Consider the following 21,673-nt stretch of genomic DNA (forward strand, 5'->3'; position numbering starts at 1 on the left):
TTGTACAGATAACTGGCAAATCTTGTATTTGCTATTTTCAGAAAATCTCTTCACCTCTCAACAAGCATTTGGTCAAACGCATATAGTAGGACAACCTGCGACTGCACATTTCACACCTTTAATTTCAATATTTAAACCTCAAGGAAAGTCTAGCAGATGTCCTACTGTGTACTTTTAAAGTTTTAATTGGCTGCACAGATAATTTGCTTATGGTCATATATTAACTGTATTAACTGCCTTACAATTAACTATAAGAAATCTTATATTTACATCTGTGGTATGTGATTTGACAAGTTTATTCATATAGTTATCATGTTGTGTAGGTTTTTTTTGTCATTTTTACATGTGTAACATCCAGTTCTGGCATGTTTTTACAGCCTGAAAATGTGAAAAAATACAACCTTACAAACTGTATCGCATTTACTTATGAGCAACAAATGCAAAAACAAAACAAAAACACACAAATACTCAGTCATTTATTTATCATCTCTGGGCCGTTTATAACGTTTTAGCTGACAATAAATTATCTGCAATGATTGCATTGTCCATCATTTTCAGTCCACTGTTATTAATAAGTCCAACACTCATTTGTCATTGCATATTTTTATATACACTGAAAAGTGCTAGGTATTTATTCTACAATTAATACTAGAACATAAAACGTCACTAAATAAAGGTTTAGAATAAATTAAATCATATATATAAATGCATAAATAAACATGTTTGTCATTTCTTTCTGGGATTAGTGACAAAAAATGTCAGCTCCATCAGTCAGTAAGTCTCAAATTGTATAAAACAATGTTGAAATGTGACGTTTCTGTTTCTGTTTCCACCTGTTTTTATGCTAATGAAATGACTTGACTGACATTTTTTTAAGATAATCAAGATCACCTGTAAAGATCATCACTGAACTATTATGTAACCAGAGACAAATCTGTCACAAGATCTTTAACTTGCAGACATCTATCCAGACTCTAAAAGCTGCTCCCTCCTTTGATAACTGCAAAATGAATACAAAAACATCATACTACAATTAAAAAAAAAAAAACACTAAAAATAATGCCAAAAAAAAGCTCTTTCTTAAATGATGAATTTGTTAAATAGTAAGCTAAACTTTCAACCGCAAAGTGCAGAATGCTGCCGATCTCTAACCTGCCTGGCCCTAATGCCATTAGGGCCTAATCCCATTTGGAGGTGCTGATTCTCATCCTAGCCTTTTCACACTCGGCTGCGAATCGCTCCAGTGAGAGCTGAAGATCACGGCCCGATGAAGCCAACAGAACCACATCATCCGCGAAGAGCAGAGACCCAATCCTGAGGCCACCGAACCGGATCCCCTCAACACCTTGGCTGCGCCAAGAAATTCTGTCCATAAAGGTTATGAACAGAATCTGTGACAAAGGGCAGCCTTGGCGGAGTCCAACCCGCACTGGAAACGGTTCTGATTTACTGCCGGCAATGCGGACCAAGCTCTGACACCGGTCATACAGGGACCGGACAGCTCGTGCAAGCGAGTCCGTCACTCCATACTCCCGGAGTATGGAGTGTCCCCGGGGGACACGGTCGAAGGCCTTCTCCAAGTTTACAAAGCACATGTAGATTGGTTGGGCAAACTCCCATGCCCCCTCAAAGACCCTGAAGAGCTGATCCACTGTTCCACGACTAGGACGAAAACCACACTGCTCCTCCTCTATCCGAGATTCGACTATCCGACAGACCCTCCTCTCAAGCACCCCTGAATAGACCTTACCGGGGAGGCTGAGGAGTGTGATCCCCCTGTAGTTGGAGCACACCTTCCGGTCCCCCTTTTTGAAGAGGGGGACCACCACCCTAGTCAGCCAGTCCAGGGGAACTGTCCCCGATGTCCAAGCGATGCTTCAGACGCATGTCAGCCAAGACAGCCCTACAGCATCCAGAGCCTTAAGGAACTCTGGGCGGACCTCATCCACCCCCGGGGCCTTGCCACCGAGGAGCTTTTTAACCACCTCAGCCCCAGAGATAGGAGAGCCAGCACCAGCTACCCCAGACTTTGCTTCCTCATCGGAAGACGTGTTGGTGGGATTGAGAAGGCCTACAAAGTATTCCTTCCTCCGCATCACAACGTCCCGGGTTGAGGTCGGCAGCCCCCCATCCCCACTGTACACAGTGTTGACGGAGCACTGCTTTCCCCTCCTGAGCCGCCGGATTTTGGACCAGAATCTCCTCGAAGCTGTCCGGAAGTCATTCTCCATGGCCTCTCCAAACTCCTCCCATGCCTGAGTTTTTGCCTTAGTGACCCCAAGTCCGACAACATGAATACAAAGTTGATCATCGAACTGCGGCCTAGAGTGTCCTGGTGCCAAGTGCACATGTGGACACTCTTATGTCTGAACAAGGTGTTCGTTATGGACAGTCCATGACGAGCTAGCTAGCTTTTGCAGCCGAGGATCAGACCGCCAGGGTCCCCTCCTCTGGCAGCCGCCCAGCTCACACTGCACCCAACCCCTATGGCCCCTCCTGCAGGTGGTGAGCCCACGGGAGGAGAGACTCATGTCACCCTTTCGGGCTGAGCCCGACCGGGCCCCATGGGCAAAGGCCCGGCCACCAGGCACTCGCCTCCATGCCCCACCTCCAGGCCTGGCTCCAGAGGGGGCCCCCGGTGACCCACGTCCGGGCAAGACCTTGGATCTTGCTTTCTCATCATCATAGGGGTGATTTTAATATTAATATTTATAATTAATTAATTATGAATTATTAACATCAATTATTAATAATTCATGTTAAAGGCTCTGGCACAATAAACCTTTCTTAATTAAAGTGTTGCATATAAAAGGATTGCTTTAACCATTCTGCACATGCACCATGAAGCTTAAGTCTCATGCTGATAAGAAAAAGATTTAAAATCAGCTTGGTCCTCATGAGAAAAAGAGGGATAAAGAGGAAGACCTTCCCACTGTCATCATAGCCTCTGGTCTGTATGTATTTAGGGTATACTGTGTGAGGAATACTGAGTAATTCTTAGCTGTCAGACAGCATGCTAAATTTAGCCCGCAGAGGAGACAAAGCTTAGCAGTCTCCTCAGTAGCATCTCTGCCTGCAGCCCTGCTTGTCTAAACATATGGTGATCTTCCTCCTGTTTGAATGACAGACTCTTTCAATGGTGTTTGCTTGATGGAGTCTCCACAAGTGTGAAGTTTGGTTGTGACGTCCGTTATTGAATTATGTGTCACAGTTTGGGCCATCAGCTAATTCATTCCCCTCTGATTGTCTAATAGTCAGCCAAGAAGACCAGCAGTGAACCCAGCCCTTATGTCCAGTTCACAGTTGGACATAAAACACATGAGAGTAAGGTGAGTATCAGGATTATTCCACTGACTGAACTTGTTCTGACTTGGCAGCCCTGAAATATATTATTGATTTGTTCTCTGAAGTTTAATTCTGTCAGAGAAGAAAAATGTTGTTTCACTTTTGCCATTGCTCAACATTTTCATTTCTGTTTTATTTCAAAAGCATATATTGAATTGTAGCCAACACTCACAAGTATGTTTCCATGTTACAGAATCATCTATCTTTAAGAGAGAAACTGAAATAAAAAACACATAAACAGCTGTTTCCTATGCGAATTTTAGCTTTCAAAGGGGAACATGTCTGATTACACATGTGATCAGGCTGAAGTCAGGAGTGGAAATACAGATGATTAAATAACACAATCCCACACAATGTTTTTAGTTACGCAATTTAAAAATTCCACTATTTTCGTGTCACTGCACAAAGAAAAGAACAAAGCAGGATGCTTCCATTTATTATCACAGTGTCATTCAACATTTATGTCACAGCACCATCTGAGCGATTCTGTTTGGCCTGTCAGTTTACTTTAGTGCTGAAGATTTCTAAGCCGGTGAAGGAACACATCCAACTTGTAGCACGTTGAAAGCAATTTCCCAGTGCAAATGGCGACAAAACATAGCATGAAAGTTGCTGAATTCATCTAAACCATCTTAGTGTTCTGCTTTTCACTCGGATATTTACCTTCCATCTGCTTTGTGAAGCATGCATAATTTTAAGCTTTGTGATTGATTGTTTGATGTCACCCTAGATAAATAAATTGCTTTTTTTTTTTTTTTTTTTTTTTACTCAGGACTGTGTTTCTGGGCCTTTTTGCATTTAATCTATTCTTTGAATGCACATTCATTTGTACTGATGCCATATAAATGACTTGGTAACACAGTAGCTATATTAAGTCTTACTTTTGTCTGCTGTATATACATATAGTAAGTGGTATGTCCATCTCAAACAGCACCATTCACTCAGTGTGGAGGTAAGCGCCTAAAGTTGGCACTCTCATTGTCAGAATTAAAAGTAAAATTTAGACTTTATTCAAAGGATATAGCTCAATGTCTGCACTGATCATGTGTTATTTTTGATGTTTCTACCTTCAAATGAAAAATACCAAAAAAAACTAAACTGTTTCTACTAAAATTTGTGCATTTTGTCAGGTGAAATTCTATTTTATGCCTTTTTTGTTATCAACATCTAATAAATGATCACCTGTCTGCCCTTAAAGATTCGGTACAAGACCAAGGAGCCTCTGTGGGAGGATTGCTTCTCGTTCCTTGTCCACAATCCCAGGAGACAGGAGCTTGAGGTGGAGGTAATGCTGCAGTTTTAGAATATTACTAATAAAATCTGCTTGTGTCGAGATCGTACTCTAAAATTATGGAAAGCCCTTGACTCATCTAAAAATGTATGAATTTACCGCCTTTTTTTACTGTACAGATAAAAGATGACAAGCACAAATGCACCCTGGGTAACTTGACAGTGCCTTTGAGTGGACTGCTTCAGGAGGAGGACATGACGCTGACTCAGTGTTTTTCTCTCAAGAACTCTGGGCCCAGCTCCACCATCAAACTGAAGATGGCCCTGAGGGTACAAATGAACAGAATCACTTGCCACGGGTCCTATGTGTATTAGTGATACACAAAATGTTCATTACAGCTAGAAGATACGTTTAAAATCTGCAGATTCACACAGAATGACTAGTAAGAAAGTTACTGAGCATGTGTATGAATTAATGATGCAGCAAATCAAATATTGTAGTGTCAACAATACAATAACTTACTAATTAAGCTATTGTATTCTAATTCAAGCACTCAATGCTAAATTTATGCAGTTTACAACCGTAGCAGATTGACCACTTTAAATCTGTTTGACTGACTCTTGTAGAGAAATAGATTAAATAAAGGTGCTGCCAACAACTAACGATTCTGCCAGCTGGGAAAACAGCTGGCTTGAGCAGATTTCTTTTTTTTTTTTTTTTTTACAGATAATGAGCCAAATTACCTTTACAAGTTTGTTAAAGTGCATTCAGCTTTATTCATTTTAAAAGCATGGGGGTCTTTTTCAAAGTGCACATTCTCACCAGGGCCCGTGCCTTTTTTTGTCCAAATTTTGAGAAACTTAATTTCATTAAATTAGGTTAGGATGTCGGTTTGTACATCACACAAATATTGTCTTAATTTTTTTTCTTATTCTTTTATATAAACCATTTAATATAGATATAGATTATAAAAAAAATATCTGTTTTTAAAAGATTTTATATAAATTATTCGAAGTTTGCTCTGGGATTAATCATGTGTTTTCCATTTAATTTCCTTTGACAAACAAGCTGGTAAAGAAACTGTACTAAAACACAAAAGCATCAAATAAAAGGCCTGAAGACCCAGAAAAAGTCTTCACCAGTGGGATCAGTTGTAGTCATGTTGTTCATGAAGGGAAAATATCAGATCAAATATTGATAATTTGGTATTCAATTCTTGTGTATTTATTTATTACTATTTTTAATTTAATTAGCATTTTTGTCATATTAGGTGATTTCACAAATCTTTCCAGTTATTTAAAGATGTAATGAACACTGTTTGTGTAGATTTAGTAGGTTTTAAGATAGATCAGCCTTTCACTTGTGACTTCCTTGTTCAGGAAAAGGAAGAAAAATCAATGAAAATGCTCCTATGATTACCCTTAATTCCACAATTCACATAATATTTCAAGACGCAGCTGGAAAAATAATCGTTATGTCATCTTTTTATTCTTGGTTTACTATTAATTTGTATGATTTCTATTAACTTGTGTATGAGGCCAATTATACTCAGTTGGGTGGTCTTCATGGGCAGAGTTAATTTAAAAGCTGGGATGAGGTTATACTATATGTATGCTTTTTGGTTTTATTGAGGCTAAAAAAATATTTTAAACTCTAAACTTTTTACATCGCAGAGCTACTCCTGTTATTTTCCAATCTTTATTGGCCCAGTGGCACCCAATCCACTACCTAATGTTGCTTAGCCGTGATTGTACAGCTGCATTCTGGGAGAACAGTTTGGCTAAATGTTTATTATCATATATCACCCAGTTTAAGCCTAAACTAAAAGTGCTCTGCCACTGAACATTAGTGGAAATATTTAGTCAGTTAATGTCTGAAAACATTAGATAGTAAGTTGCATTGCTGTTCATGGCGCTGAGACTAAGTGTGATATCTTGTATTGAATCACCACTAATCAAATAAAAAAGAATAATGTAGCCACATAATGCTGTTCATCTTTTAGACAGATTAATAATAAAAACAACTACAAACATACATCTGTAATAATTAAAGAATCTCTTTAGTCCACTAGGTCAGTCCTACTCTAGCAAAAATCATTATTTTGCCACTAATGTTTAATGGAAAGCCTCCAAACTTTCACTTAGTTCATCATTCTATTGAAATTACTCAGTTTAAGCTGTATCACAGCATTTTCTACCTGATGACATCATCCTTTCTGTCTGTAGATCCTGTCTCTGGAGAAGCAAGTATCCTCAGAACTGCCCTCATCAGTTCAGGTCAGGAAGTCAAGTGTGCCGCAGCCAGCCACAGCTGCAGCCCCCACCCTGCGACTGTCAGCCTCTGAATCCCCGCTGCCCCCGCCCACACCTCCACAGCCTATGCACACTTCCACGCTCACCCTGCAGCATCGGGACGGCGAGCCGTACTCAGCCAGCCCTCGCCACAGCACCTCCAACCTGAGCATCTACATGTCTAGCTCCCAGAAACACCAGTCTCACAAGGAGTCCACCCCCAGCCTGGCCTCGGACATTTCTCTGCCCATCGCCACCTTGGAGCTCCAGCAAAGGCTTCGTCAGCTGCAGAAGTAAATGCCAGATATCATGTAGTACTTCATTTAATTCTACAGCTGACTGTATCAAAGTCTCATCCTGGTTTTGAACATACACAAATAAATATTTGATCATCTTTCATGTCAAGTGATCCCTCTGTCCTTGTTATATATACGTGCATTGCACAAATTTAACTGCAGCATCTGGAAATGACACTGACAGATTTTTGTGGGTTTTTAGTGGCTCGGCTCCCAGCCAGTATCCCCTGGGTGAGGTCCAGCTGACTGTTCGACACAGCTCCCAGAGGAACAAACTCATTGTGGTGGTGCACGCCTGCCGGTGAGGGACACACTGCAACAATATACTCAGTTTTAATCTGCTCTTGTAGTAAAAGATGGTTTGAAGGACTGTCATTCAATAATCTGTCCTTGCTTTTTGGCCGTCTGTGTTCAGATAACTATTGATTACCATTTGCTTACCATAACTATATGAATAAATAGGCAGCATTAACCTGAACAAAGTGAACCTGAAAGAGTTTTGTTCTGTGTATTCACAGCAACTTGATCGCCTTCACCAAAGACAGTTCAGATCCCTTCATACGCCTCTATCTACTGCCTGACAAGAGCCGGACGGGGAGGAGGAAGACGAGCACGATGAAGAGGACTCTTAACCCTGTTTATGATCAAACGTGGGTTTAGATTATATAATTTCAGCTTAAAGGCAACTCATCATCTGCTGTTGTCAGATTTGAGGTTTCAGCCTTTAACTGATCACATTTGAAGTTTTGATTTCTTTTAAACCTACTTTTTATTGTTTTTGTGGTATCTCAGTTATTCTTCTCGCAGAGTTTCCCAGTTCCCAAAATTAAGCCGGAGGTTGCAAACATCTCAATGCCATCAGCCAGCTACCTTTTCCTATCCCAGATTTGTTTCACCTCCTCATGATTTTGCATATTTGATGAAAGATTTCCTGCACTTTCATCACATAATAAATATGATCCTCCATTTGGCAAATACGTACCCTCAAATTTCAGAAACAAGAGAAAGCAGCATCTACAACCACTAATGTCTCCATCAAATTTACAGCCATTATGAAGTAGATTTGTCCAGCTTGCTGTTGTAAAATGTGTGCGTCTGTGTTTGTAGGTTTGAGTTTAGTGTGTCTATGGTGGAGCTTCATAGAAGAACTCTGGATGTAGCAGTGAAAAACAGAGGGAGCATCCTGTCCAAACATAAAGGTCTTTTGGGAAAGGTAACAAGTTTTTATTTCTGTTTTTTTATTATTTTTTCCCCAGTTTTAGATATAATTATATTGCAGGTGAAAAACACGAGCGACAAAACAAAAAGGAAGAACAAAAGCTGCCAAAACAGATTTTTTTTCCTATTGAGACAATGCTGATTTAAAAAAATGCAAATTAATGGAAAATACATTTTACAAAAAAATAATGTCAAAACCCCAACAGCAAATTAAAAAAACATTTCAGAAAACAGGAGAACAAATGAACATATGAAAATAACTAAGTGGAATATTTCCACACATTTTTTTTCTTGTGTGCTTTGTTAAATTTCTGAAATGTGTTTTTGAAATGTTCCCCTCTGATATAACTTTTACAATTTTCTACACTATTTGCACCTCAGTTCCATGATAAAAAGTATTCTATTCTCTTTTTTGTCCAAAATAATAGGTACTGGTAGATTTAAGTGGAGATGATATATCAAAAGGAACCACACAGTGGTAAATATGATATTTTATCTTCTGTATGTGCAAAATTTAGTGATTAATAGAGGTTATATGTTATGTTGTCTTAGGTAATTAACACATGTAGTTTATATTTTCCTTTACAGGTATGACCTAAGTGAAGATGGTTCGTCGTCTCAAAGCATCAGAAGTAGTCAAGATCCACTCCTCACGTAATCAAAATACTTCTCTCCTGTAAAACAAACATGAATACATTCATCTTGTTAATCTGCAGGTGCATCATGCTGATGTATTAATTTATGTTTTCATATAGTTTATGGAAATCATTTCAGCATGTAAGAAGTTTTTCCAAACATTTCCTGTTTTATGTCATGATGACAATTGGAAGATATTGTACCATGCCGTACTGTGTTGAAACACACTAACTGCCTTGTCTCTATTTTTTGTGTTTTTGTGTAAATATGAACATGCTAAAATGTATTACTGCAGGAATTTGCAGGGGTTTTAATGACATTATGTTTCCTTAAAGGAATTTTTTTATTGAGATCTGTCCAACAGCTATTTTTAATCCAGTCTAGCAAAATGTGACAAATTCTTTGTTTATTATAAAACCTCTAACCAAAGGAACAGATTCAGTCACTAAAGTATTAGTAAGTAGCATTTTTCTTTCTTTTTTTTTTCTTGTCATGCAGTGTTATTTGTTTGTTACCTCCTGTTCTTCTTTATGCTTGATCAAAAACATGGAATGCACATATGCAAATGATGAAATGTCTGCTCTGTATATTTTTGGAGATTTGTGCAATATTGGTGGTACTGAATATAGTCTCAGATACTGAAAAAGGGGCATTTTAGGGCTATGAACAAGTGCTGCACATTACAAACACTGTAAAGGATACTTGAATAAGAGTTTGATGGTTCTAAAACCAACTATGAGTCAAACTAAAAAAGTATCAGTGAAGATAATTATTGCATTATGTGAGCAGGCTGATAGAATCTGTGAAGATGATGCATCTATGTCTGTGCTTGTATAGGTTTTGCAATGCGGTTCAAACTGTTTGTTGGAAATTTTAAATAAATTTCTTGTTATAAATCCCGTGCCTTAATAACACACTGTATTTTTTTGCCTTCTTTACGTTATTACTCCAAATGATATAATGCCTGATGGTTTTGATGAATAAATTGTTTCTCTTGTGAAACGTGGTGTGATTTTATTTTTAACCCTGTCTGAAATACAAGAATATTGAATTGTATGCTGACCTAGTAGCACGATTGTTGTCGTGGTTTAGGTCTAGTCGATAAATTATGTTTTGTACTGAATTTTAGATTACGTGTGACCAGCAACAACGTCATTTTGCAGGCTTGCTTTTGTTGTACTGAGATCAGACACGATATATTTGTGGGGATTTGTCGCCATCAAGTGGTCGAAGGACAAAAGGACACCAACACGCCAGCGTAGGAAATCAAACGTATGACGTCTTGACGTAAAGAACCTAATCAAATTTGCGCGGGTTCACTCTCGGCTGTTATGGTTAACTGCCAGTTCAAAACCATCAATAAAAAGGTAACAGATTAAGCAAATGGTTCATATGCGATACCGTAACGCGTATAAATCTTAACATGACACTGCTGCGGGCAGCGGTGTTAGCAAATACAACACTTAGCGATAAACAAAACTTTTAATGCCAACGACAACTGGATAGCCATATTTGTTTTGGTCTAGTAACTGTAATTACGCCGTCTGGTTAGCGAAACGGTTGTCAACTTTACGTGATGTTTCAACTCCGTTTTTATTGATATCTTCAGGTTGCTTCCTATCATTTGGGGACCAGGAATCATGTCCAAGCGAGAACTGTTTTTAGAAGCTGCCTGTAAGGAAAAGGTGGAGGAATTTCTGCGCTTTATTCGGCTTCATGTAAGTAGCTACTATATGCTAGTTAATGCTAGTGGTATTCTGAACTGAATCTGATTTCTGTTTGCCCAATCAATAAAACACGGATATTGTAGAGCTCTTGTATTTGCGTTAGTTGAAGCATTTGCAAAATATATAAATAGATCAAATATTATAGACATAAAAGAGCAAATGTATTTAGAGGCTCATGTTCACGTGTTTTGGTGACTTAAACAGCTTTTATTCGACTTTTTTAAACCTGAGATGAGTCAGCTGCCACTGAAAATGAAAATGCCATCTTAAATCAAACTTTATAGAGATTTTCATTTCAGATAAGTTGTGTTTATATAGCTCCAAATCATAAAGTAATCTCAGGGCACTTTACACAGTAATGTCAAGACGTGTGTAGACATAAAGAAGACTTACCATTTTTCTTTCTTGAGCAAACATTGTAAAGGGAAAACTCCCTTTCATCAGGAATAGACCTCTGACAGAATCAGAATTATGACAAACAAAGGGAGCCTCACTGCATGATGCATTCATTTCCTGTTAAATACAGCTCCAGCGCTAGAGATAATCGATAGAAAGGAAAGAACTCAAACATGGTGGAGACAAATTAATTGCATACAAATGCAAATAAAAAGCAAATGTAAGGGACACAGGCAGAGAAAGGAGACATCCCAGGACCCTTGCCCTATAGCAACTTAATCTAAGGATAGTTCAGGTTCACCTGAGCAGCACTAACAAGCTTTATCAAAAAGGAAAGTTTCAGTGTGGGTCTTTGAATAGAGAGATGGTGTGTAATGCCTGAACTCAGACTTGGAGCTGGTTTCACAGAAGAGGAGCCTGATAGCTGAAGGTGTGTTATCTTGTGTGCCAGCAGTAAATCTCCACCCTAAGACAAATCTCTATTGAAATAAAATGGTATTAAGGAGTCTTTAGCATATGATGGAGTTTGGACATATTGCTTTGAATGAATATGAGATGATTCTAACTTGGAGTTTATCCAGTGGAGACAGTGAAGAAAAACAAAAAAAAAAAAAAAAAAAAAAATATATATATATATATATATATATATATATATATATATATATATATATATATATATATATATAATTTTTCTTCATTTCCTGGCTGTATGTTTTATTACTTTTATTCATTATTATTTTACTGGGACATCCAGAAAATTTTCCACCTGGTCCGTTTTGTCAGCATGACATTGAAACAGGATGTTTAAAAAATGATGTGCACGCAATATAAAATGTTGGAAGAAAAGGACATAACCTGATTAGAATCGCCACAAAGTTCCCTTAAAGTCATATTCAAGGTTAAACTAGAGAAACTAAATGGTTTGATTGTGTGTATCCCATTTGTTTTGGACCAATTACAATAATGGTTTAATATTAATTCAGATGTAGAAAATATGCTGCTCTAAAATCTGTGCCCCTGTCTGCACTTCTGAGCAGAAGGATAAAGCTGAGCCCTTCGATGTGGAGGAGGTGGTGCAGGAGATGCCCAGAGACCAAAGAGAGGCTCTGTGGGGGAAGCTGGAGTTGCTTCTTCGGAGCATCCTGCTGGACTTGCCTCCAGACTGCTGGGAGAAGGACATGAATCAGGATTCAGCTTCAGACCCTGTGAGTTTACCCCTCAGCCTACATTCAAATCTAGCATATGCTTCAAAGCATTACTCCAGGTTTCTGTATTGTTATATTTAAATTAGGAAATGATGGATAAGGTATGCACAAAGCAGTTGTGTGTGTGTTTATTTAATATAGATTTCCTTGTTTTTAGAGCTTTGCTTCTTTACTCAGCGTACTTGTTTTTTGAGCTTCTACCCCCCAAATTTTCCCTTCAGAAACATGTCATGGCTGTTGTGGACGGTGTGACGCTGGTGGCTACAGTGTCTCTAAAGGTTTTACAAGATGGTGATACCTACAGTGCCCTTTTAGAAATTGCACACATGCTTCATGGTAAATGTTGTTACCCAGATGTTTGGATTAACATGTTCTTTTATTTGTGTTATTTTTATAATGATTTCTTTATTTCCATCCCTCAGAAGTCCTTGTGTCACCTCCTGTGTCAGAGATGCCTCTGCAGGTCCACATACAGCTGCTCTTTGAGGCCTGGTGGAAGAAGGGTCTGACGGAGAAAGAAAAGTTTGGTCATGCTGCTATCCTCACTTCTTTGCAGAAGAGCATCACCTTAAAGAAACCAGTCAGTATATCCTTTTTGTCACTTGTCAGTTAGTTCAATATTTTTACAATAGGAGGGGGAGTGCTTTCCAACCTGGAGTAAAGCAATAGTGACAGCCAAGAGTGTAAATAAGTCACAGCCATGTGTTTGTAAGTCATAATCCTTTAAGAAACAGAGGACTAAGAATCTAATAAGATTTATTGATGTAACTTCCTTTTCTTTGGTGTTTTGTCAGGGTGTTGAGATTCAGAGAGTGTGGAGTCTCCATGATGTGCTTTTGAGTCTGGACTACACATCAGAGGACAACAAGCAGATAATTGACTTGCTGCTTCAGTGCTTTCACCATCCTACCTTCATTAGAAATGATGATGTGAGTATAATGATATTTAGCTGCTCTGTGTGTATTTGATGTCTCATGATTTTACAATCAGTTATCATTACAGTTGTGCTTTTGTCCTTGAGCTGTCAGCCTGATGATGTGTATATTGTCACAGGGAAAGCGATTCCTGGTGTTTCTTTTCAGCTGGAATATTGAATTCATTTGGGATATTCATGGCACCATCAAAAACCAGCTGGAGTTTTTTAACAAGTAAGAGGCATACTTTATTCTCAATTATACTGTTTGGTTTCTAATTCATTGCTGATTGTATTACAACTGTGTATTTTTTTTTTCTTTTTCTCCCCATTCCCAGGAGCATTGTGACTCACATTGCAGAGATCTACTTCAGAGCATGGAAGAAGGCCACTGGGGACTTCTTGAAGAAGATTGAAAGCACATGCATTCAGGATTTGATGCAGAATGCAATCTTACTTCATAGAGCATCGCCTGTCCATGCCAAAGTCCGACAGGTAGTCTGTAGAAAATGCAAAAAAAAAAAAATATATATATATATTCCCCTCTTCAAAGTTTTATACATTGTGTTAATTCTCTATCCTTGCTCTCATGCAGATTGTGAGTTATTTCCACACAAAGAAGAACTGTCACAGCGTAGTCAAGATGCTGTATGACCTCTACAAGCCAATACTCTGGAAAGCTCTCAGCGTACGCACGCATGGTTACTGGTTATATGCTGGTATTTTCATGTTTTGTGTCCTAATGTGTTTCTGTTCGTCTTCAGGCTCCTAACTTTGAGGTGCGTGCAAATGCAACTTTGATTTTCACTGATGCCTTCCCAGTACATGATCCAGATCAGAATACTAAGAATATAGACATGAACATCCAAAAACAGCTGGACACCTTAATGGTACGATTTCTTTAAGATATTCTTGTTAGCTAAATGTTCTATTTTTGTCTATCTAACACTGGGTTTACAAATCAGTTCAGATGTGAGCTGTCATCACTCTTGGTAATCTAAAATTACAACCACTATTTGTCATCCTCAGGGCCTCCTTTATGACCCTCACCCCACTGTGCGCTCCAGTGCCATCCTGGGTGTCTGTAAGATTCTGCTGAAGTTCTGGGAGCTCCTCCCTCCAACCATCATCACAGACTTCTTAAAGAAGCTGGTGATGGAACTTGCAGCTGACATTAGCTCCCCCGACATCCGCTGCTCGGTTTTTAAGGTGGAACACTTTTGCCTCTGTCTGGTTTTGATATAACTTGTCATACTTCAAATCAGAGTTTACTTTCAATTTAAGTTTCAATTTTCCAGCTCAAAAGTATTTTTCTGGTAAAAAAAAAAAAAAAAAAGAATATGTATGCCAGAGAAGCAGAAAAGTCCCAAATGTCCCCATATTTAGGCTTTTTTTTGTATATATGTTTGGCTTCTAGCATAAAAATGAACAAAATCATAAATTTGAAAGTTGGAAAAATTGGCTGAATTGACACTGAGTAACAGTAAAGTGAAATCTGACCCGGGATCAGCTGGGAACATGTTTAACTATCTGGTCCTTATTGCCCAAAGTCTTTATTGGGGCAAACTGAAAGCTGTTACTGTGAACCAGATGTTTAATGATTTGTGGTCTGTGTAAATGTTTTTTTTTCTCTCTCTCTCTCCTGGTTTAACCACAGTGTTTGACTATTGTCCTGGACAACCCTCTCAGCCATCCACTGTTGGAAAAACTCCTACCCTCTCTTAAGTACAGCCTTCACGACAATTCTGAGAAAGTCCGCACAGCTTTCCTTGACGTTCTTATCAAGGTTAAAGCAGTTCGTGCTGCCAAGGTAGAGATTTCTGTCAATTCGGGTGAATTCTAAACCAAATTCCAATGTCACATAAACCTTTTCCAATAGACCTGTTAATGAAGGTGAGCACAGTTGATGCTTTTCTTTACATTTTACTTCTCCATTTGCTAATCTCTAGTTCTGGAACATCTGCAACATGGACCATCTGCTTGCCCGCCTGGCTATAGACTCGCATTCAGTCTCCAGGCGTATTGTCGAGCTGCTCTTCAAGTCCTTCTTACCCATCAACGAGTCAGAGAAGGAGTGGTGCAACCGGTGCGTCACTCTCATCCAAATGAACCCGATGGCTGCCAGGAAGTTCTACCAGTATACTCATAAACATACAACACCCACCAACATAAGTAGGTACACAGTGACTAGGTTATAAAGTGGAGTGCAGTATGCTGTGCTGTACTCATGTATATTGTTTTCTTCTTCAGTAAAGCTGATGTTGGCCATTCGCCGCGCTCTTAACGGCTGCATCCAGGTTGACTGTGACGTGACAGAGATTAATGACAGCAACAAGGAAAACGGTGAGGTAAGAGGGAAACGCCTGATAGACGTTAGAGAACAAGTACAGTTAGATGTGGAAATATTTGTCTGACATGGTTGCACACAAGTCCTGTCAGCTTTTAATAAAACAAACAGAAAAGCTTTCCATAATCACAAATAAGCATCCATGCATGCCCTGATGTTCCACATCTCCACTGTCTGCTGTGATTATCCAGTCCATGCAGGCTCAACCTGTACTCACATTGCTACAGTCAGATGAAGATCAAGCACATCTTACAAGGTTATGGTCAACTTAACAGTCACATCCAAGAAGCCACATAAACACCATCCATTGCTTACTGCAGCTGTCTTCATTAAATCTTAACTAATGTAAGCTATGATGCAGCTGCAGGTCATCTAATCTTGTTTTTAGAAATAATAATCCAGTATCAAAATATGTGCTTCTAAACCACTGCTGTATTTCACCCTACCAAGATAAAAAGTGAAATTATGTTGTATATTTGAGTTCAGAGAGACCCAAAGTAAAATGTTTTCTCGGCAGGGCGGATCCATCACATTGGGACAAGACATGGCTGTTGTGTCCAGTTTGCTGGAGGTCGTGGTTATCCTATGGAGAAGTATCAAGGAGTCCTTGAAACAAAACAAAGAGGCACACAAGTATATTGTTGCTAAGTTTGGAAACGTTATGTCCAAGTATTTCCAGGCTTTTGAGGTACAATAGCTTCTTGGCTTTCTTGTTTTTCCCACTCTTCAAAAAAAGCCTGACAGCACAGTAAAGCATTACTAATTTATTTATTTATTCTTTTAGGATGAGCGATCCACTGTTCCTCTTATCCAGCTGGCCTCATTTATGTCCCCAGCTGCAGTTCCAACATTCAGGTGAGCAGCAGTGCATCTCTTTGTCATATATGGTTACTTTGATACTGTTTAGTTGTTGTAGCTGCCTCTTAATCTTATCTGACATGTATTGTTTTCTTGACCCAGCTGTGGAATCCTGTCCAGGCTGAGAAGGCTGGACTCAGGAGCTGTGCCCACACAGTACAGCCAGCTGCTGGACTGCATCTGTAGCTGGGACCAGGCTGCTGACATCCTTGAACTGGTCACTGATTGGCTCACAGAGCCCCTTCCCAAGAAAGGGGTCGGTCAATACTACACCAAACAGCTTTTGATTTGGATATGAAATGATAAAATTATTTTATATTAAATAGTTCCACTTCCTGTTCAGTAAAAGTTTCTTCTTGCCAATTTCAGGACAAGATGACAGTCAGTAGAAAGGTGCGTATTCAGGAGACGGTGGAGGCCAAACCAGACCTGGCACTGGCTTACCTGGATTACCTTTTCAGCCACACATCAACACGGGAGAAGGTCTTGGCTCTTGGTCAGAGACCCCTGAAAGAGCTCCATACAGCTCTGGGAAACTGGAAGGTAATATAACAGTCTGGGTTTTATGCCTTTTTTTTCCCCTTTGGAAAAAAAATGTAATTACTGTATATAAAACAATTCTTGTATTCAATCCTGCATTTACATTTAATGTGTACTAATAACAGATAAAGTGTTTCTATTATAAGAAGTTTATTCTATGTGCAGTCAGTGCTATACAGTCACCTCAGCTCCACAGAGGACCCTGGACATCCCAGCATGGAGACTGCACTGCAAGCCTTTATGTACCACGGTCGCCTTGGTGCACATCTGCAACATAATGTAAGTCTACATTTATTTATTTATGAATCTTCAATTATACAAATTAAAGACACTACATTTAGTTTGCACCTCATTTTAGTGAGTATGCTACATTTATCCAGCACTTCCTTGTTATAAATTGATGCGGCTGCAGGTTTCTAGATCATACTTCTTTTGTTTTATTCATACAAAGGCTTGTATCAATTTGCATTTGCAACAAAGAGGTTTGACAAAGGAAAAAAGGAGTTGTTTTTTTTTTTATTTTTGTCAGGAGCCTGTTCTTTACCTCGAGAAAAATTAAAGACAGAAAGAAATTAGTTATTTTCTCTGTTTCCTAGTCAACAGACGGCCGAGACTACTTGCTCTCTCTGGAGCATGTGGCAGCGTGGGTAGCAGACAGAGTGCTGCCCTTTCTGACTAAACATATTGGAGATGATGCAGAGGATCTGGACAAGTCCCAGCAGCTGGCCACACAGATATCTGAGGTTAACTCTTTTGTCACTCTTTAAATACTGAAAAAACTCCAGAAAGACAGCTTGTGAACTTTTCTTTTCTATCACATAAAAGTGTGATTTGGATTTACATGATGGATGACAATATTTTGCTGTTGTGCATTTTTTTTCTATGTATTTTCTCAACTTAATTAGACTATAACATGTCCTTTCACCTTAAATTAAAGGCCATTAACTGTGAGTGTAGGATATTCTGAAGCTTTCTGATTACTGTTGATGTGCAGCTGTTTCCTTTTCTGAATCGTGGATGATTATAATGCAGATGGATGTTGTATCATGTTGGAGTACGTTTGTGAGATCCTTTATGTGGGTTGGAAAGTAGTGACATGATTTCTCAGCAGGCAGATGGAATTGTATCCTTTTTGTTCATAAATTACCACCTAACATTTTTTTCTTTGCTTTCACTCCAGCACACAGCCTGTGCCTAGGCTGTAGTAGACATAACACACAGTTGTGTTTTTATCCAGGACTTTGAGTTCTGCTGTGTAAATTTACACCCATCATCAATTGTTCTGCATCACTTCACAAACACTCAGTCCATGCTCATCATACTGCCATTCTGGAGTGTGTGCACTTCTCATTTGTGCCATTGTTTTTACTTTGACACCACATTGCTCCTGCAGTGAGATCTAGAGCGTAGCCATGCATGTGTTTGAGTGCTCAAAGGTGGTAGTTACAGCACCAATTCTTCTGTCTGGAAAAGATGGTTTCCTTAAAAATTTCAAGCCATTTGTTTTTTGTTGATTTTAAACATGAAACTTCATCATGACTGATGCATTTTTTTTCCCCCCAGAGCTTTCTGTCAATCTGTCATGATATTTTACTCGTGGGTTTGGGGGACGAGACATTCAGAAACCAAATCCTCCACCTGTGCTCCCTCATCCTTCTCTCAGGTGAGAGTTTAAAATATGGCAGTAAGTTTGTTTATTTCACCACACATAGCTCTGTTGCATCATTCTGCTTGGACCACATAGAAGAAATAACAGTGGATTCCTCTATCTTTTTTTCTTTTCTTCAGAGGCAGGCTACTTGTGTATCCCTGCAGTGCTGCAAGTGTTGAAAGAGGTGGCAAACTGCTGCGTACTTGAAGAGGAAAACCAGGGTCAGAACGATGGAGCTTCTGTCACTTTGGCTTCAGTTTCCAGCATTTTCCAGAAGATTATAGAACTCTTGGCTCGCTGCCTTAAGAAGCAACCAGAAGAAGGAAAGCAGGTTTATTGTCATTTTTCATTTGCAATTTTCTTAATTTCTATATTTATTTCTTTTTAATTGCTCATTTTTATGCTACATTTATGAGCTAACAGTAGAATACCAGACTTGAATATAAAGTTTCTTGTGCTGCTTATTTTCTGATCTGCACCTCTTTCTGCACTGATTAGCTGTGTCAGTCAGCTGTTCCTGGTCTGACAGACTTCCTGCGAGTGGCACAGACCTGGGACAGAGCCCTTCTCAGCGGTGTCTTTTCTACTGTCTTTGCTATCATCATCGTTGAGATGAGACATGTGCTCCAAAAGGTGCGTGCAGCAGAGAACAGCAACAAAAATATTATTTAGATGTGTTTGTCCAATATATTCTTAAGCTGTTTGATTGTCAGACATAAGACCTAAAAAGATAAGAAAGATTAGTCAGATCAGATATTTGTATTTCTACAGATAACCCATCCAGAGGAGCTGATCACCCCACAGTCTGTGGAGGACATGCCTACTTTGTCCAGCATCCTGCTGTCTGTCATGCTCAAATCACCCTCTGTCACCAAGTATACACTTAAAGCCTCCTTTAAGCACTTGCACTAAAGTCTTGCATGAACTCTAAGAAAGACATTCAAGAACTACTAGCATAATGACTTGAGATCTTCTTTTAGGTCATTTTTGACTGAGGTCAGCTCATCTTTGGACTCCGAGGCCCTTAACAGTCTGAATGAACTGGCTGCCGTCCTGCGTGTCTTGGTGGTCATCAAACGCGGTGAGTTTTCATGGCCAGATTTTTAATTTCAAGATTTTAAGTTTCTGTTAATAAAACAGCTTCCTTTTTTTATTTTTTTATATTAATCAGCGGGGCAGTGTAAAGCTGGCTTAAAAAGCACCGCTGTGTCTGTCCAGCAGCAGCTTTGTAAACACACCGTCTCATCCGTAGACAGCAACGACATCCAGAGGTGAGTTAGTGGGAATAAGATGTTTCATACAGTCTGAGGATAAATTGTTGTTGGTGTATGAGCTTTATTTACTTTGTAATCTTTTTCTGCCGCAGGGTTATTTATGAATCTTCAGTGACGTCTTTGAATGAGATTCTGCAGTTGTGACTTTCTCTACATTTAGTATTTTCTGGTATGATGTCATTTCTGCTTCACTTTTGTATTGTATAAAACAGAAGAGGGTATACATATGATGCCCTCAATATTTCAGTTTCCCTTATAGGTTTTTGTAAGATATGTTTCATATTAAAACCTAGAACAGAGTGCATGTCTGCTACGTTTTTCCAGCTACCACCATCTTTGTTTATTCATTTCTCGATGGCTCACATCACTCAAAGCTTGTCTCTGAGGCTTTTAACACTGATGTTGAAAAATACTGATTAAGTTCTTGACAGCAGAAATATGGTTTATTTGATGAAATGTTATTCTTCTTTCAAGTGTTCATCTTCTATTCCTCTCATTTGCATAAATATTTTAAAACAAATACTTTTTTATTGTAATGTGCCAGTATATGTGTTTATATATCTGTTGGTTTGTTTGAAGCGTAAGTTGCTACTAATCTGAATAAAATTTAATGTATCAGTCAACTTAACCTGTTTTATTTATATTTGCACTTCCGACATTTTCTTGCATGTGCAGCGGTTTGCAAAGTAATAACTGTACAAACAAATCATACATCATCTTCACTGCTTTTTATGGCTTCCAGTCTCAGTTTACATACATGTAGATTTAACCCTTTTATGTCCTCGGTTTTACTTACTTTTCTGTATCTAATTTAATGTGTGGAAGTAAACAAGCTGGAACCATCTCCAACATTCAGTTTAATTATGCTATGCTAAAAGTGAATTTGTTTCTTTTTCAGATTTTTATACTGAGGATGCATCTCAGCCATTTAGCTGGGACATTTAGAAAAAAAAATGCAGACACAGTTATTAATTATTTCTCAGTGAGGACATTAAAGGGTTAATTCAAATGTTCCAGTTTCAGGAAAAGGTGGCACAGACTCAACATTTCCAGGGTAACAGCAACTGCTGCGCATTGTGCTAATTAGTAAAGGTTTGGTTAACATTACTGGTAGTCATCTTAATGAGTGCTTCTGCATTATTCTTGATGTGAATATTTACTATAAAACATCAGATGACAGAATTTTATTACATTTCTATTCCAGAAATTACCAGCTTCTATATGTTACTCTGTTAGATATCTAAGTACAATGTTTTCATAGTTGATAAAGATCCAGTTAAAATGCTCTAATACTTCTTTATCAGTCATTCTCAACAGAAAATGTGTAACACATGCAGGTGTGCCACAAGTCATTGGTGTAAATTGTGACACTGAATGCAAAGTTATTTTACACTGGGACACATTTTTATTGCTTTATAGGGGGGGTGCAAGACAAAATGAAATAAATTTATTTAATTGAGGACTGCCAGAATTGTAAAATACTTCTTATATTAGTCATACCAGTAACTTTTGGGGTAATTATTTTTGTTCATTGCTAAATGCATCCTCTTTGTCATTACCTAATCAAACGGATTTATGGGTATAATGTGATACATAAGTGGGTTTTTGATCATATTTTTTGCCTTTTCAAGACAAACTTAGAAACATTAGGCATCCTAACTATGTTAAATGTGGAGCATTTTGTTTTTGGTAAATTGGATTTCTTGGCTACTCCTGTGCTTTAAAAAGTAGAATAAATCCAGAAA

The 21,673-nt window shown here is 38.6% G+C and overlaps 2 protein-coding genes across 3 annotated transcripts in view; both read left to right on the plus strand.

The window, feature by feature from the left end:
- Nucleotides 1-10,013, plus strand: part of esyt2b (extended synaptotagmin-like protein 2b) — a 40,394-nt gene extending 30,381 nt beyond the window's left edge. For both annotated transcript variants that reach the window (XM_041967533.1, XM_041967534.1), the window contains 9 exons: nt 3,255-3,329; nt 4,544-4,630; nt 4,756-4,905; nt 6,802-7,160; nt 7,366-7,464; nt 7,682-7,813; nt 8,271-8,376; nt 8,810-8,859; nt 8,970-10,013. In XM_041967533.1, the coding sequence (XP_041823467.1) occupies nt 3,255-3,329; nt 4,544-4,630; nt 4,756-4,905; nt 6,802-7,160; nt 7,366-7,464; nt 7,682-7,813; nt 8,271-8,376; nt 8,810-8,859; nt 8,970-9,039 (1,128 nt within the window). In that variant the 3' untranslated portion in view covers nt 9,040-10,013. The remainder of the gene's footprint in view (nt 1-3,254; nt 3,330-4,543; nt 4,631-4,755; nt 4,906-6,801; nt 7,161-7,365; nt 7,465-7,681; nt 7,814-8,270; nt 8,377-8,809; nt 8,860-8,969) is intronic.
- A 291-nt stretch (nt 10,014-10,304) lies between these two features.
- ncapg2 (non-SMC condensin II complex, subunit G2) lies at nt 10,305-20,514 on the plus strand. Its single transcript, XM_041967526.1, has 27 exons — nt 10,305-10,384; nt 10,627-10,735; nt 12,178-12,345; nt 12,567-12,681; nt 12,768-12,925; nt 13,140-13,274; nt 13,399-13,493; nt 13,597-13,753; nt 13,854-13,946; nt 14,023-14,148; nt 14,288-14,467; nt 14,916-15,068; nt 15,208-15,430; nt 15,509-15,606; nt 16,123-16,293; nt 16,390-16,460; nt 16,566-16,719; nt 16,833-17,006; nt 17,169-17,282; nt 17,600-17,746; nt 18,567-18,666; nt 18,792-18,985; nt 19,153-19,287; nt 19,426-19,529; nt 19,635-19,735; nt 19,826-19,925; nt 20,021-20,514. The coding sequence occupies exons 2-27, from the start codon at nt 10,658-10,660 to the stop codon at nt 20,070-20,072; spliced, it is 3,396 nt and encodes a 1,131-aa protein (XP_041823460.1). The 5' UTR covers nt 10,305-10,384; nt 10,627-10,657; the 3' UTR covers nt 20,073-20,514.
- The last annotated feature ends 1,159 nt before the right edge of the window (nt 20,515-21,673 follow it).

Source organism: Melanotaenia boesemani, chromosome 18, assembly GCF_017639745.1.
Source record: "Melanotaenia boesemani isolate fMelBoe1 chromosome 18, fMelBoe1.pri, whole genome shotgun sequence".
In the NCBI taxonomy this organism is placed as follows: domain Eukaryota; kingdom Metazoa; phylum Chordata; class Actinopteri; order Atheriniformes; family Melanotaeniidae; genus Melanotaenia; species Melanotaenia boesemani.